Source organism: Sardina pilchardus, chromosome 8, assembly GCF_963854185.1.
Source record: "Sardina pilchardus chromosome 8, fSarPil1.1, whole genome shotgun sequence".
Lineage (NCBI taxonomy): Eukaryota > Metazoa > Chordata > Actinopteri > Clupeiformes > Clupeidae > Sardina > Sardina pilchardus.
The window spans coordinates 25,918,689-25,936,668 of NC_085001.1; the positions used below are offsets into that span (position 1 = coordinate 25,918,689).

The 17,980-nt window shown below is 40.8% G+C and overlaps 2 protein-coding genes across 2 annotated transcripts; both read left to right on the forward strand.

Annotated features, from left to right (window-relative positions):
- Positions 1-58: 58 nt before the first annotated feature.
- On the forward strand, positions 59-5,970 carry orai1a (ORAI calcium release-activated calcium modulator 1a). The gene is made up of 2 exons (XM_062543409.1): positions 59-376; positions 2,200-5,970. The coding sequence occupies exons 1-2, from the start codon at positions 263-265 to the stop codon at positions 2,794-2,796; spliced, it is 711 nt and encodes a 236-aa protein (XP_062399393.1). The 5' UTR covers positions 59-262; the 3' UTR covers positions 2,797-5,970.
- Positions 5,971-15,671: 9,701 nt separating this feature from the next.
- Positions 15,672-17,096, forward strand: LOC134089718 (uncharacterized). The gene is made up of 2 exons (XM_062544162.1): positions 15,672-15,992; positions 16,041-17,096. The coding sequence occupies exons 1-2, from the start codon at positions 15,672-15,674 to the stop codon at positions 17,094-17,096; spliced, it is 1,377 nt and encodes a 458-aa protein (XP_062400146.1).
- The last annotated feature ends 884 nt before the right edge of the window (positions 17,097-17,980 follow it).

Genomic DNA, 17,980 nt, shown 5'->3' on the forward strand with positions numbered 1-17,980 from the left:
GGGAAATCATCGCTTCCTGCCCCTGGACATATCAGAATGTAGTTTCCTGAGTGAGTAGGAATATGTTGGTACTGTACTTAGAAGTTCTTTGCTGTCAGATCTCAACTCTTCAGAGTTTCCGTTGATCAAAATTGTCATGTCGATCCTATCGTGTAGCACTTAACACTGATTCCTCCTTACTAGAGTAGCCGTCGAGTCTACTTTGTTGTAGTTCGAGACAACTTTACGTTAGCTTCTTGAAGTTTGCCCTAGCCGTGGCAGAATGAGTTTGAACGAGCACTCCCTCCAGGCTCTGTCATGGAGAAAACTTTACTTGAGTCGGGCGAAGTTGAAGGCAAGTAGCAGAACTTCAGCCCTGCTTTCAGGTTTCGCTATGGTAAGTAGGCCTTCAGCATATAACTTTACATTTACATACTAACCCCCACATAGAGATTCAGTCTGCATTGGAATTTGGAATGTTGTCGGTAAAACATAGCCGTGCTTGCTTTCACAGTATGACGCATGCGATTACCTCCTTGATGGGTAGCATGCACCTGTCACCTGATCAGTAGATTCAGCTGCATTTGTGAACTTATGTTTTTACGTTGTCATTCCTAAATATAAACACCGATATGCTTAATATGTTAAGCCACGGTTAACCAAACACGCCTAGGCTACATACCAGCGGATGTAATGCTGCATGCGGAAAGTTATCACTACGTGTTAAGTTTCCGTTGGCAACAGTTTGCGGTTGAGGGTCCATACGCACGCTGATATTTCTGCAAAAATTCAAGGATGGCAATGAGATACGCCACACATCGCCAAACTGATGCTGGTGGATTTACATGCTATTTTCTCCAATTCTGATTGAGCATGAAAAAGGAGAACAATGGCTCTTTCCCGAAAATGTCCTGAGAATAAGATAAGTAGATAGTGCTTCAGTGTATCAAACTACAACAGTGCTTAAAATATGAATTTACAAAATGCCGACGTTCATGCATTTGAATGAATTAAAAAGAACCGCTCAGTTCATTCAAATGCATGAAGGTCTGCATTGTGCAAATTAATATTTAAAGAACTGAAGACAGTTATTCATGCAGTAGAGCTTAACTGTTGCTATACTATACTTTGCCTATGACATGTCCATATGTGTTTATGTAAAGTAAGGAGTTCATAAACAAATATTTCCATAACCTGTTAGACATCTCTAGATATCATCCTGCAGCTCAGTGCAAGTACATTTGATCATTTCATCTTTTACGTGATCACCCCAAATGTGTTATAACATACCTGAACAGAATATAAAAATATCCTGGCCTGGTGTTGTAAATAACATATTTTCCAGCATAATCTCCAAGCATACATTTGTGGACATTTGTTTACATTCAACACTTTCTTAAACTACTCGTTTCTGACAGATTTGAGGAGCTTGATGATGTAAATATATGTAGCCTACATTTTGAGTTCTACCCACAAAAAAATGTTAGGATCTTACCCATATGCTGGTTAAACTGAATAGTGTGTATATTTCTGCTATGTTTATGCCATGTTTAAGCAATATAGCACGAGTGAGAGTGGAGCTGTAAAGGACAAGGAGCTGATATGCCAACAGCTGTGGTTCAGCCATAGACTCAATGCTAGAGGCCTGCTTGCTTGTCTATATGTCATTGAATATTCACCTTGCTCCATTTACTGAATAACGCAATAACTTAAATGTTGAATCAATGTAACGTTCACATCGGAATGATTACTAGAAGTAAAGAGTCCAAGTGAGGATGCCTGGGATTGCCCAGGGGGCACTGGAATGCCTCTCCTCCAATGTAGAAATAGGCTATATGCACAGAAGGCTGTTCTGATTTGTTTCCGGTGCAGCCAGGTGTGTAAACTTGCTGCTATTGTGAATGAAAGTTGTGTCTTCACTGACCCACTTGGTTGTTGCACCTAGTGAATCATCATGTTATGATGTAAAATGATTTTGCGTGTGTTTAAATTGTTATTGTTGGACAATTTAAACTATTTCAGTTTTGGAGTGACCATGTGGGCAGCAAAACATTACAGAGGATGCAGTTACAACACAGCTACAGTAACACTCCACCGGAAACAAATGAGCTACTGAGCAGCATTCCGTGCATATAGCCTCTTGATGAATAGTCGGAACAAACTGTTGTATAACAGTAGTCTTTACAGTGACTGATTGACGGTATGCCTATGCCCTTGCAGGTGGCCATGGTAGAGGTGCAGCTGGAACCGGACCACACGTATCCCCCGGGGCTGCTGATCGCCTTCAGCGCCTGCACCACCGTGCTGGTGGCGGTGCATCTGTTCGCCCTGATGGTCAGCACCTGCATCCTGCCCAACCTGGAGGCCGTCAGCAACGTGCACAACCTCAACTCGGTCAAGGAGTCGCCGCACGAACGCATGCACCGCCACATCGAGCTGGCCTGGGCCTTCTCCACCGTCATCGGCACGCTGCTCTTCCTGGCCGAGGTGGTGCTGCTCTGCTGGGTCAAGTTCCTGCCGCTGCGCAGCCCCGTCCAGAAGACGGAGGACCGCGGCGAGTCGGCCACGGAGGCGCCGGGCATCAGTCCGGGCCAGGCGGCCGCCATCACCTCCACCACCATCATGGTGCCGTTCGGCCTGGTGTTCATCGTGTTCGCCGTGCATTTCTACCGCTCGCTGGTCAGCCACAAGACAGACCGGCAGTTCCAGGAGCTGGAGGAGCTGTCAAACATCACACGCCTCCAGAACCAGTTGGACCACAGGGGAGAGACGGTCAGCCTGCAGCCCTCAGCAGCCGGCGCTGCCCACTTCCCTTAGAGGACCAGCCCCCCACTGCACCCCTTATTCTACACACATACACACACTCTCTCTCTCACACACGTACACTCTCTCTCTCACACACACGTACACTGACGTATAGGCACATGTGTACACACACACACACACACACACACACATGCATGCATGCACACACACGCACACACACACACACACACAGAGTAAAATCCTCGCAACTACACCCCGCCTGTAACCCTTATCCTCTTGAACAACAACTTTTTTTTTAACAACCACTACATGGAATTGCACACAACTGCCAAAAATAATCATAGGTTAATTTGATTTGAACAGTGTGTTGTTTGGTCTGAATTATTTAAGTAGTCACTGAATCTACCTAGAAGTCTAATTAGTCTAATCCCAGCCCATCACTTTGATATTTCAAGAGCAGCTATTTTCCAAATATTTTTTTTTTGTTAAAGTGCCTCTTTAACAAACCGTTTATGTTTATATAAGTTTTGGATTTTCTGAATGCTGTAATCTGCAGCACTGTACAGTGTATGATAATGACAATGCATTGTTTCAGCCTTGTTCAGAGACAGGCACACATTTTTGCACAGACACACACATACACACACACACACATTTATGCACAGGCCTTTGAGGACTGCAGTGATTTTTACAGCTGTATTAGAATTTTAGATTCCCCCTTTTAGAGTCTCTCCGCAGAAGAACTCCCTGGCCCAACATGCCCAGCTGTAGCTACACATTAACACATGTAGCCATTTGCCTCCATCTTCGTGGATATTTCTTCATAATTTGCCCAGTTGCGATAGGCGTCCTGTAGTTTCCACTGTACAGACTCTTCAGCCCAGATGGAGATGAGACTCTTGGTACCTCATCCACGTGAGTCCATTTCCCCAGATTTTTTTATCTTGTACTCTAGCTTTCAAGTTTACTATTAAGCAGACCGTGTACTTCTGTTGTTGTCTTGTTGCTGCCATTTATATCGACACTTTGCTTCACCAAAGAGTACAAATTCAAACTTCTGCTTACGCAGACAATGTTAGATGAGTTAGATGAGGCGGTCCTTCAATGTGGCCCAGGATGCATTCCTATACACATTACAATTGCTATTCAGCCAAATGCGCTTCGAACCACCGGCAAATGTGTTTGCTTTTGCGATCAGATCGCTGCTCAGATGCGAGTGCATAATGTACCTGGCATTAGAGATCTGAAAAGGATAAGATCCGATCACGATACTAGGTGTGAATGGGATTGTATGGTCATGCTACCCACTTGCCTAATGCAGGCTTCTGCCTGTGGTCTGTGAAAGGTATGAGTAATATTGTATCTTCAAGGACCATAGCCTTGAGTGTACAATGATGGCAGTTGTCTCTCCACCTCGGCTTAGTAAAGGTTACAATGGGTACTGCCTGGTTCTTTGTTCTCTTCATAAAGTACCTCCCACACTGGTTTAAAAAGAAAGAAAAAAAGACTTTTCGAGGAATGTAAAGAAAACCAATGAAGACATATATTATACATATATATTTATTATTATTATCCTTTTGTGATGCTTTTGTTTGTTTGCATGTTCATTATGTGAATCATTTTATTTGTATGACGATGTTACCTGTATCTTAAATGTATGTGCTGCCCTTCTGCATTCATGTGAAGAAAAGATCACGGGAATAATGTGAAGTGTTTACAGGGAAATGAAGCACTTGACGAAAGCTGCCTGGTTGTGCATGATGGTTTAAGGCCTCTTTGTGTTCCCCCTCGTACCTTTAACAGCCTCGCTGTTTATCCAAACCACTGTTCTAGGAACCAGAAATTCAGTTCCTTGGTCGTTCATCAACATTTCCACTTGCAAGTGGAAGTGATGGCCAAGACCAGTTCTGTACAGTATCAAAGTGCCACAGTTTTGGTGTGTTTACACTATCGAGCTATGTTTATCTTGTAAATCTAACATTTAAGCCCATGAGCAGGAAATTTAAGTTTTGTAACTTTTAACTCTTTATGAAGCATACACTTTGTACCAACATAATCTGAATATTTGCCTTACATGAGGATAACAGATACATGCAGCATCTCTAATGTAAACCCATAACCAGAGTGCCCACAGTGTCCTACAACACTGGTTTACTTACAGTACAACTCACAGAGATTAGACAACAGCCACACTGTATTCCTTTTTTGCTGTCCACCACTGGCTGACATGAATAGGTCATATCTTTCTTTTGAAATTATATAATGATGTCTTGATCCACATGACTACACATTTCTGGGTGTGGTAAACAGAGGCACATGCACATTTTGTCGCGTGCAGCAAATAGATTCAGTTGTTACAGATGCCATGCTTGATATTAGTGGTCTATGTTGGGCAAATACAATTGCATGTGATAACATTTTGTAATCTGCGGTCATGATCAGAAATAATCAGAAACAGGTGGTCAGGTTTTTTTTTGTCCCATTGTTTTACATGTTTAAATTGTGCCTTCTGGTGACCCATTATGAACTGAGACCTTACAATGGCAGCATGCTACACTGTGACACACACACACACACACACACTCTATCTATCTATCTATCTATCTATCTATCTCTCACACACTCTTTCTTTCGCTCTCTGTATGAAAAAGGCTGTATTGTGTAACTGTTACTTTTTGTTGAATTTATGGTAATGGGTCAATCAATGACAACATTGAACTGTCTTTTACTTTTGCAATTGAAGCCACTCAGTTCTCGTTTGTGAAATGTTTTTGAGCCAATTGAGAATAGGTCAGAGCATCATTCTAAACAGTTGATTTTTTAAAGCCTGTATGGTTGCCTCATTTACACCAATATGGTACTCAGCCACACTGTTAAATTTCAATTGCAATAGAATTGCATTTTATTTTGAGGTGTGTCACAGAAAAACATACACACACTCATAAAAAACGAGTTACATTTATGTTGGATATCGGATGGAAATATAATGTTACAATGTTTAATTGTATCGTTTAAAATATATCTGGCGGCTGCACATGTCTGTTTGCACTATGATGTGAAACAGTCTCTGTCAGGATTTCCTTAGCTTTTTGCATTTTATTCATATGCTGCTTTGCATCTGTTCTCCAGTTACAGCATGATGACTGAGACATTTGAAGTTTTCTTATTGACATTTTCCTACTGTGAATTGATGGATCACAGAATAAAGATTTATATTTAAGTTGACGAGAGGACAGTGCTGTTGTTTCTTTGTGATTGTCTTGTTGGACCTGAACTACGATTGCATAATCGTCAGTATTTGCTGATGGGGAGTCAACATTTGTACAGTGGTTTTCTGATTGGTCATTCAGACTGAATAAGAGTACAGTACAACTACACCACAATATTGGAACATGATGCTGAAGTGCAGGTGAATAACTAAATTAAATGTGCTACACTAATTTGTTGTTACTATTAAAAGTTACATGGTCATTATTCAAAACCACATATCAAAACATAACCTGTTCCTGTTTCCTATTTTAGATTATATTACTTAAATTACATATCATTTGGATAGTCAGGTTAGAAGTGTCAAGAATTAGCAAGTAGATTAGCAGTACAACTGCATAGCAAATGCGGTAAAAAGCTGCCCCCTGTTGGTTTAATTTGGAACTACCTGAGATAGATCAACAGATCAGCTCACCCAGTGATTTACTGTAACACAATGTCAGTGGTTGAGAATACTATTTTGGCAATGTAATGAATATATTGAAATTATCCTCTGTGCCACTACGTAGAAACAAAAATAGAATATACATAGAAAGAAAATAATATTGTCAGGATTCCCACTCTGAAGTGAAATGTAAAATACCATCACTTTCCCCTGACGTAAAACCTGAATTTCCATGCCATGACTGGTATAATACCGACCAACAATTTCAGAGTAGCATTCAAAAATCTTGTATCAAATAAATGGGCATTGAATAAACAACGTTAGGGCAACCACAACTACTTAAGCAAGCACTAAAGCTAATAATGAGATGTACATTAATTCTGCATGCATTAATGTATTTTGCCAAGTACATTTTGAACTGCTAGAGCAAAATGCCCTCATATTCCATGACTTTGCCCCCAAAATGATAAAATTCCCTGACTTTCCATATCTTGAATAGACTTTATCAAATTTCCACCATATTCCAGAAATCCCATGACCCGTTGGAACCCTGTAGAATATGAAGAAGAATGGTTTATATGTCTTGCAGTTACACATACAAAGTCATGCTTTGCAAACAAAGTTAAACAAAAAGTATCAGTCTCAATGATTTAGAATAGAATACCTGTCTCCATAAATTACAGGTGCATACAAACAAAATCAAACAGAACAGCAAGCATGTAATATTGTAATGCTCATAGCAGCATTAGATCACAATCAAAATATCTATTTCTAATGAATCAAGTTTTGTCGTTGTCTTGTTTCTGCTTGAGGGCCCAATGAGACTGAATGGGAAAATGGTTCATATATGCCATCTAATGTTTCAGTTAGGGTGGCTGGGTAAACCCTGCCTGATCTGATCCGCTGGCGATTTGGATTTCGCTCTGCAGCTCAGGAACCTGCACATACAATATGTCTCTCCTGCTTCCTTTCCACATCTTCTGGGTCCAATCACAGACTATCCAAAAGGTTCACCCGGACCGTTGGTCTGATTAGGTTGAAGGACTATCCAAAAGTGTACAGAGTCATTTGAACTATGCCCATTGGTCTCTCACTCCAAAAAATGTTGGGTTAGATATAACCCAATCTTAACCCAGCTGCTGGTTAACTATTGGACCAGCACCGCATTGAGCTATACTAACCCAACACACTGGGTACAAGATTAAACCCAGCAGTAATAAAGAGCAGACTCCCCAGACTAATGTTCAATCTTGATAGATTGATCTTAGCATGGTGATAGCCAGACTTTTCAGGCGATTTCCTGTATAGAATGATTATCGTTGTTGTTTCTTGACATAATGTCTTCACTGGTGTGACATACCATCTCTTTTTAAAATGTAGACTATTTACAGACACACCCTTTACTGGTACCGTCTGTTCCTCATTATCTACATACTTTGAGTACATGTTCACTGTGCTGCCTAAAACTTCTAAATCTCTCCTGATTTTTTTTTTTATTTGACTCTAATTGCAAATCAATGAAACACTCAGCCCATGACCTCAAATGTTAAGAACAGTATACTTTAATACATTGAAAAAAACAACAACTGAGTGTTACTCAGTGAAGTTCAAAATGTTCTCACATTCAGAGCAAAAATTTTCTAAAAAGATAATATAGTTCAAGCCTAACTGAGGGACAGTCAAACTGAATGTGTGGCGTGCCACACGGACACAAGCCAGGGGCTAATCACCTCTGGCCAGGTCGCCCACCTGCCCTGGGTAATCACTGATGATGCGTCCAAATGGCACCCTCTAGTGTTCTCAAATAAAATAGCTGAAAAATGGTTATGACAACTAGTCAATTTGCATGTAATGACACAAGCGATGAAATAAGGGCAATTTGTTTTATGGGGTATTCGGCAGGAAACCAGCATAGTGCATTATCACCAGCATGATTTTAGCCATTGAAAATAATAATAAAGACATTTGTACAAAATCAGTTGCATGGATGTACTGTACGAAAGCAAAATGGGGAGAAACTGCTTCAATGATGTACACAAGTGATAAGATAATGGAGTTATCAGAGCAAACAGTTTTGAGAATTAGGCCTACCACTCTGATCTGAGAAATGTGCCAAAGCATGCAACTGACAAAAACTGTAACAATGTTTGACAAAATAAAGGAAAACTATCAAACTAAGATTTATTAGAATTTATGTTCAACTACAGTAATTTCCCGCATATAAGCCGCAGGACAGTGTTTTATGCAAGTTAAAAGAAACAAAACCATATTAACACCATATTAACTGCCCCCCAGTATTACATGTAACCTCATAGCTGAAGACATTTTGCAAAAGCAATGTATAAGCCGCGGCTAATAGTCGGGAAATTACGGTACATACTATAGCCTATATCTCCCTCCCCATCACATACCCTTTGCATGCTTTTTTTGTGGATGGAACCTGTTGAACGTCATCCTCAACATTATTTGACTGACCTACAGCTGAGCAGAGTGACGGTGTCTAGCAATGCTAACAAACCATATAAATTGAATAACAACTTTGACAAGAGGGAAGCCAGAAAGGCTCACATAAAGGTAAGACATATTTTATTCAGAATTAATCATGGCTATCAATAATAACCACAGTCACACTCTAAATGTTCAGTTAATAATTAGTTATACACAGAATTGTTCATTATCAAGAGTTTGAACAGTTTTATGTATAGTTACAAGTCATGTAGTGCTATAAGGAAAACATCTTAACAAAAACGCTTCATATATTGATACTCACAATACTATACAGAGATTATATCAGCCAACAACAATGGTAGATCATTGAAATACATCACAGGTGTAAAAGTAAAACAAAACAATAAGAAAACATCCTAGATTTGAATATAGCAGTTCAACACAAACATTTGTTTTGAGGATGTTTCCCACCTGCAGGTAACTCTCTTGAAATGATTATTGTAAAATGGCTTAAATTAAAGCCCACAATTCTGCCATTCTTGCCACATGCAGTGTGATTTTCTGATGGACATGACATCAGGGCAGAACAGGGGTAGAGATGTGTAGGTGAAGGTGTTCACACTGAATAAACTTCAAGGTCTTAAATGCATAATGCAAACAACAGAACAGACATTTCAGTAGAATACTATTTTCAGTGCTTGTGGTTTGGCTACGACAGACAGCATTGAAATATCTGGGCAGAGCATACAAAGAATAGAGTGAGCAAATGTGAAACCATGTCTATTCAATATAGTACAACAAATATCTTCATTTGACTGAGCTCTGATATCAGGGCAGTGTTTTCTCACTGTCACCTATAAAAACCATACCCTGACAACCACATGGAGTATGGCATTGAATTTGAAATTGTCAGCTGATAAATATTTGAATTTTCAAGCTCACTGGCTAATTCAGAGAACTCACTGACACACTCTCTCTCTCTCTTTCTGCAGCCATGGCAGAAGCACTTACACTCTTATCAGTTATCACAAAAGCACTAGCAGTGGTCAGCCATTTAAGAAAAGTAAAGAGCAATGGAACACATTTTCAGCGGCTAGCAGACCGGATTAAGACGACGACTGCCATCCTGGAGATGATTAAGGACCAGGGTGTACCAGTCCAAGGGGTGGTGCAGATAGGTTTAAATGAATTCATGACAGTTCTGTGTTCTGCAAATGATCTTCTCCATCAATATGAATACAGCAGTAAAGTGATGCGTGTTGTAAAGGCACATATACTGCAAGACAAATTCAAACATATGAATGAGAGACTCAGCAATGCACAACAACAGCTCAACTTTGCCCTATGTGTGGAGCAAAGATCTTCAGTGTGTAATGGGAACACACCATGGCAGGGAGGTAAGGTATACCTCCAGAGATGATATGTCACATGTGTTAGAAAAGCTATTTTATTTGGAAGAGAGACATACATTTTACTCGGTGAGAGAGATGTATGGCAACTTCAACAGCATTTCATAAGCTAAAAAAAAAAGTTTACCTGAAGTTATGTTCAAAATGTCCTCAGAGACAAATTAATTTAATTGTTAATTGAGGGGGGTCATTCAGTGAATTATATGAGGGGGGTCATTCAGTGAGTCATATAATTCCTTCTTTTGTTAAGGAGCCGAAGGAGGAGGAGCTGCGGTCATATTTCCAAGTGGTTACACATCAACTACAGTGGCTCCATATCAGACAGTTGTACCAGGAGGAGGAGCTACAGTCATATATCCAAGTGTTTATACACCAACTGTGACCCCATATCAGAGTGCCTATGTAGCAGGAGCTTGGGGAAACCCGTATTCAAGTGCCTGTGCAGTACAGCCAGTAGTCTTCACACCATACAGTACTGTTGCTGTTACGCAGGTTGTTTCTCCTCAATATGGTTGGTGGTTATGATAATGATGACTTTGATCGTTGAATTATTTTTGATTTAAACTTTTTTGGGACAAAGCTTTTTCTATATGTTTTTTTGAAGAAGGGAATATGTAGGCTAGTAAATATCTTACAAAGTTATTTGATATTTTGTGCATTTTGTTGTAAAATGTAGATGCAAGAGTTTTTGATTTGGCCACTATGGCCACCAGCTGCATGTACACAAAATTAGGAACAGTCCATGCATGTGATATGTAAATATCAAATATCAAATGTGCAGCATTCTTTTTTTTATTAACATTATTTCTGAACAGGTTCTGACTTGTTCTACTTGTTCTAACTCAAGTTCAAATGGATATTGATCGCACTTTCCTCACAATAACCGATCGATTTTAGTATAGGCTACCTTTTTCTTGTGAAGCTTTCATTCTTTCATAATCAGAACCACATATTGGCAGGTAAGAAAAGATATCATAATCATATCAGAAATCATAATACATGGATAAGGCAATTTTGTGGCAAGGTCCTGATTAGTGTCCTTCAGTGAAATGTGTGACACTATGTTAGTGTTAACTAATGTGTTTAAACTAATGTGAAGACTAGACAAACAACCCCTCGTGGTGAAACCAAAAGCAGGCTGTATGAATGTCACTATCTGATGGTTTGGGTAGATACCATGACATGATGCAGTCACGTGAACTACTGTCATGCAACATCTCACTTCTGGATTTAGGTTGGTTCATTGTTGTTCCAAGGCAACATAACATCTTTTCTGAGAAAGCGTTGAATGTTAACAGGTAGTGGTGTGGCTTCATTCCTCATCCAAGCAATAGAGCCATTTCTGGTAAAGGAACAATAAGATAGGAACCTATGATGACGACAACAGTCAAGTATGAAAACAAATATCCTGAGGGATAGGGATTGTTTTTTATACAATTTCTGTCACCCGGGTTTTCACCATATACTAATGACACTGAGACTACTGTTTTAAGGGAAAACAACATTCTCTGTATCTCGCTAGGTGTGGTGATTAGTTAGTATCACCTCCCAGTTAATTAAAATAAATTCTATAGGCCTACGTAAATAGCCAGCAGCCAACGTAAAGATCTGTTAATGTTCTCTGGCACACATGTTTGGCTCAAGGCTTGTGAAACACAAGGGAGGTCAACACGTAGATAATGATTAAACAATACTTAATAGATAAGTCATAGATAAATGAAAGAAAAGCTAAGTGTTGCGCACGTGTATGTCTAGGGTATGTATCAAAGAAAACCCAACGCCGATGAAGGAGTGGAGAGGGAGCCCGTCTGCCTGGCAGAATCAAGACCTTCTTATGATCCTCCCCAGAGCATTAAAACACTGGCGACTCTCCCATAAGAGATCTAGAAAATGGCAGCGCTTCCCATGCAAGTTTACAGGTTATGGGAGTTTTGAAACTTCAAACGGGCAATCTCTTGGTCAGTAGTCAATGAGTTAATTGATTACACCCTCCAGCCTCCAGAAATGCATCCCACCCTCCTGTGATTCAGCCATTCAGTAAAGGTTTTCTTGGAACTCTTGATGGCGATGACATCAAAGAGTGTCGCAACTCTCTTTATACGGCTCTGGTCCTCCCCATTGGTGAGGCCAATCAACATGACCTGCCACACATCACCCTCTATCCGCTGGAAAGAAAGAGACAGACTGGCACAAAAGCACAGAGTGGATGGGGTAGGGCAAACCCGGCAGGGTCCTGACATTCTCAGTATTGTTGATGAGACGTTCACAGATTTTTCCAATTGCTTAGGCACAGAAAACAGGGCCTGTTTTTTCAAAACACTACACAATTAATACATCACCACATCCAGCAGCATCCCGCTCTTTTGTAAAATGAAACACTTCAGTTAAAACTGTACAATTATTTATCAGATGCACTCAATGCAAAGCACAGTTGACAACATAGCGTACAGTATATGCTTGATTTCTCAATTTATATGCGCAAAATTAGTGACTACCCATTGGCCTGAAGATGGTGGTGTTGAGCAAAGAGTTTCCGGCAAGGATGTTGAGAAAATTGAGATATAAACATTTGTCTTAACTAATCCACACACCCATGGGTTTTCTCTGAAAAGAACAACAACACAAAATCTTATAATTGAACTCTTGTTGCTCTGAATGCTTTCCTTTTGGATAAGCTAATGGTGCTATTCAGGGTCTTAAGGGAATAACATAGTTTAATATGAAAAAAAGGTGAGGTGTTCCTTTAACAGAGTTGAGAGACATAGTGCTGCATATGAAACCCACATCTTCCCATCATGAGGATGTTCCCTCTTAAGGATCCCATTAAGGATAGCTTTGATACTGTTGGCCCCAGCTTTCAAAAAATCATTAACTCAAATACTCAGATGACTCTGCAATACTTAGCCTACTTCATAGATCTGATACCTTAAGCAGTTATCACACAGAGGTGAGGCAGTTTGATGAGTGGTGTGACTCCAACCGTTTGATTTTAAATGTAAAAAAGACAGAGGAAATTATCTTTGATCAGAAAAATGTTGGGAATCATATGCCAGTCGTCGTACATAATCAGGCAATCACAGGTAGGCCTACAGTCCTACAAATACCTTGGGGTTCACTAGACAGCACTTTAACATGGAACACTCACATTGACTGTATATGCTCCCGACTGCAACAGAGAATGTACAGTATTTTCTGCGCAGATTGAGTCTGTTTGGTGTGGAGCAGAGAATTATGCTCATGTTTTACCAGGCTACCTTGGAGAGCATAATCAGATATGGCATGACAGCCTGGTTTGGAAATCTCCCTGTGACTTTAAAAACTAAATTAAATCATTTAGCCCATACAGCGATGAAATTTGGTGGAGTGGCCCCCGGGGACCAAGCAACATTTTTCTGTATAAGTCTAATGGGGCTCCATGCCCACCAAGTTTCATGTGCCCCGGTCTTACGGTGTCCCGGGAATCGTTGAACAACAATTCAGGAAGAAGATGACGGGAGAAAAAAAAAACTATTGGTAGTATCGCTATAGCCTTGGTGGTCATAATGATAACCATCCTGTGACCAACAGTGACCGAGGCCCCACCCCTACCTAGCTGTCTCAGTCCCGCTCGTCTGCTTCACTCAGAGATACACCTCGGCATGTGTCTTCAGCTGTCTGCTTTTTCCAATTACATAATAATACAAAGTTGGGTACATACATATCCCAGAAGTTGGGTTGATGAGGAGAGGACAAATTCTTTGAGGCTGTCAGACAATGGGAGCTGGGAGAGTCGAACAGCCTCAGATCCTGGGGGATGGGAATTGTCTTCCTGAGGTGAGCACACACTTGAAGAACTTTGGAAGTCATAAATGTAAATCATTCAACCATGGTAACTTTTAACTACTATTACACTCTGATATGGTAAAAGAACACATAGAAAGGGGATAATCTAATTTTGATCCATGAATGTAGGATACATATGGTTGAATACGGATGAATACTGCAAGTTTGCACAGCCCAAAGGGACTGGGTCAGATTGTCCCATTTAGCCATATTATTATGACCGCCGCTAGCGTAGCGGTCATATAGTGATTGTCAAAGTGGGTATGTAGCCCCAACAGACTTTTACGGAAGATTTTCGTTTGGTCCCCGGGGGCCACTCCATCCACGCACAGATACACACACATCCACAGATTTCACACACGCACACACAGACACATACATACATATATGCACACGCACATACAGTACACATACACATACACAGACACATACACTGTAGGCCTACAAATAGGAGATACAGGACAGTTGACAAGCATAATTCATTTTTGTGGAGAGAACGTTTTAGACCAAAAAGAAATGGACAAATAGACTCTGTTGTTCTCAATGGGAGGGGGCGGAAAAAAATTCTGTTTACTTCCCATCATTCGCGTGCAGACTTTGTGACGTTAGCCATCCTGTAAGTTACTGTAACTGGTCTGATAGATGGGTCACATGGAAATTTGACATTCGTGATAGAGGTTTTTTTTTCAATCAGGTTAACTTGCCTTTAGGTAATGCCTATAATACAGTAGGCTACCAGGCTACATAGCGTTTTCACTCTGCTAACTTTCCGTCATGGTTTTCGTGCAGGCTGGACTGAGCTTCTTATCCAAACATTACGGTTAATCTCCCTACTGTGCGACGTCGAACGTTAGCTTCCCTCCAACCGACATGCTAACTATACTTCTTTACGGGAAACCAACGTTATATACGACGAAGACATGAATTAGTTGTGCCTTCGATACCCTATACAGAATATACAGAAGCTATAAGGGCGTCAGAGGGCACATGTTACATTAAGTTATGGGATCGCAAAAAAATCTGCAATCTATGGCCGACCTATGGGGGTTAGCAGAGCGTTGATCACCAGCTCAATCAGTGTTTATACTTCCGGGAATATTCCTGCCCCCTTGGGCAGGAGAGGTTATAAGAGGAGGCAGGGCCTCGTGTTGCACCGACCAAATAAGCCTAAAGACGTGATTGAACAGGGTTTCAGTGAATAAACACGCTAAGGTTAAGCGTGGTTATTCACACGTTAAGATGTTTGTGAGATTTGTTCTACTTTAGGATCATTCTAATTGATGTCTATTTTTAGCATCAGTTGGTAAAGCACTACTTCGCTCGCTTTCCGTGACGGAATGTCACTAGCATTCACATCCCCTGAACATCAGCAAAAACCACTAGCAAGAATTAACACAAGGTCTGAGTGTACCACTACATATCTACACACAATACAATTTCTGGTGCTTGCGAGGCTAATTTCATGGTTGTTAACTATTTAGCTTTTAATAGTACAAAATGTCTTTTTGCTAAAATGTTTGTTAGTAATTTTGTGTGCCACCATCATCCTTGTTAGTGCAGATTGTAGAAGCTGAATCCCAGCAAACTGAACAGGCATGATGCAGAGGAAGCTTGTGCTGCTGGTTGGCGTCACCACGTTTACCTTCCTCATGATGCTGAAGTGGGAGCATGTGATAAACCTGGTGAACCTGATGAGAAGCGAAAGACCCTCAGCTGAGCCTGAACTGTGGCCAGAACCCACACTGCAGTCACGACAATGTGCGCCCCCGGACCCCATCACCCCCATCCCAGGCTCAAAACACCTCATGGTGTCTGCCTTTAAGGACCACAGACTGGGTGGGACCATCCGGGTCATCAGCATCATCTGCAGGCAGGAGCTGCAGCCGCTCTATTGTGTCCTGTGTGCCAATGATGATGCTAACATCAATGCTAAATGTAGTACTAGAACTAGCACAGATTTTAAGGATCTGAGTCGGTGCACAACTTCACAGGCAAACATTGACGTGCACTCAGACCACTTTGGCTTTCCTTTTCAGACTTCAGATGTGTTTTGCAAAAGTCCATCATCACAGCAAGCCACACATGTTAGCATAACAACTGACCAATCCGCCATCCACAATTTGACATTTTTACTAATCCAGAACCAGGAAGTCAAAGAATCATTTAGGTACAACTTCACCATATGCATATCCAACCTATTTGGGGAGTACAATAATGCTCTCCAGTTTGTGCAGACCATGGAGGTGTACAAGTTGATTGGGGTTCAGAAGGTTGTCATCTACAACACCAGCTGTGGCCCAGATGTTGAGAAAGTTCTTACGTATTACAGGAGAGAGGGTATGCTAGAAGTTATGCCTTGGCCTATAGACAAGTTTCTAATGCCCTCTGCTGGGTGGAATCATGACTTGCACCCTGGGGACATCCACTATTATGGACAACTGACCACTCTGAATGAATGCATATACAGGTACATGTACCAATCGAAGTACCTCCTGCTGCATGATCTTGACGAGATCATTATGCCTTACAAACATGCCAACCTGGAGAAGCTAATGGATTCACTACAGTTAAACCATCCCAATGCAGGAGTCTTCATAATAAAAAACTCTGTCTTCCCTACCACGGAGTTCGATAATAGCAGCCGATTTCGTCTGCCTCAGTGGAACAGCGTGCCTGGTGTGAACATCCTGGAGCACATCTACCAAGAGCCGTACAGGACGAACGTGTTCAATCCCGCCAAGCTGATTATCAACCCACGGAGAGTGGAGCAGACATCAGTCCACTCCACGCTAAAGCAGTTCGGAGATGTTATCAGAATCCCATTTGACATATGCTTGACTATCCACATCAGGCACCCACTGCAAGAGGGCCTTTCCAAAAAACAGCTGATTGTGGACAAGAAACTCTGGGAGTTTGCAGAAATATTAATTCCCAGGATTGATCAAGCTCTGGAGGAATCAGGCCTGACAACTGGGAAGCCTGCCCCCCGGGACATGAACGTAATCACAGACAATGCATAAAACAAGTGTATTTAGTTTGTGCTGCTATTGTGCTGGTTTGTATCATAATAGTGTGTGTGTGTGTTCACATGGGTTTAAAGTAATTAGACGGCATTTTATGCTCTAGTAATTTTGTGATGCTACTGTATGTAGGGTGATATTGGTATTTGGAAAGAGGCCTTGCCTTTGTATATCTTTTCCTCCTTGTTCTTGCCTATAGCCACACTGGGGGTAATCGATGGGGGGGATCGATGTAAAACTGGTAAAAAGAACAAGCAGGAATGGTAAACCATGAGCACTGTGTAGCCAAGGTTTCCTTAAATAGAAATGAACATTAATGCACTAATAGGTAAATATAAACAATGATGTAATATGCACAAAAGATACACAATGTTGCTTTGCTGTGTTAGCAATGTTACTTTGCCTAGTTACTACTATCAAAAAGAGCGAACTGTGGAGCCTACATCGGGGATACTCTTTATGCAGACTCGGTCACCGTAACCTAAATCTGTTTGCTGATTTAATTATCATGTAGCCAACCTACTGTGCACTCACATTTCTGCCAAAGGCTGTATATGATTCTGTGCTGTTTTTATTATTATTATTATTATTATTATTGTTATTATTATTATTATTATTATTATTATTATTCTCTTCACAAGCTTGGAGCCTGTGGTATAAATGAACCTTTCCAGATCATTTTTAATGCGGCTGACCTTTGTCCTAACTCACCATCTGTAATATACTTTGAATGACTATAAGCTCAGTGTCGAAGGACAAGATGGAAAATACATTGTACAACCACCCATGACGTCCACAGTGTAATCTGGGAAAGACCCATAAAAGTAATAAAAGACACCATTAAAAACAGTGTGTGTCCTTTCCTCTGACCTTGGTCCTACCAA

Excerpts from the sequence above, each read along its gene's own strand:
- orai1a (XM_062543409.1), top strand. The coding sequence starts at position 263 with ATGAGTTTGAACGAGCACTCCCTCCAGGCTCTGTCATGGAGAAAACTT. Across the intron at positions 377-2,199 it reads TGCTTTCAGGTTTCGCTATG|GTGGCCATGGTAGAGGTGCA; the intron begins GTAAGTAGGCCT and ends ATGCCCTTGCAG.
- LOC134089718 (XM_062544162.1), top strand. The coding sequence starts at position 15,672 with ATGATGCAGAGGAAGCTTGTGCTGCTGGTTGGCGTCACCACGTTTACC. Across the intron at positions 15,993-16,040 it reads TCCTGTGTGCCAATGATGAT|GATCTGAGTCGGTGCACAAC; the intron begins GCTAACATCAAT and ends ACAGATTTTAAG.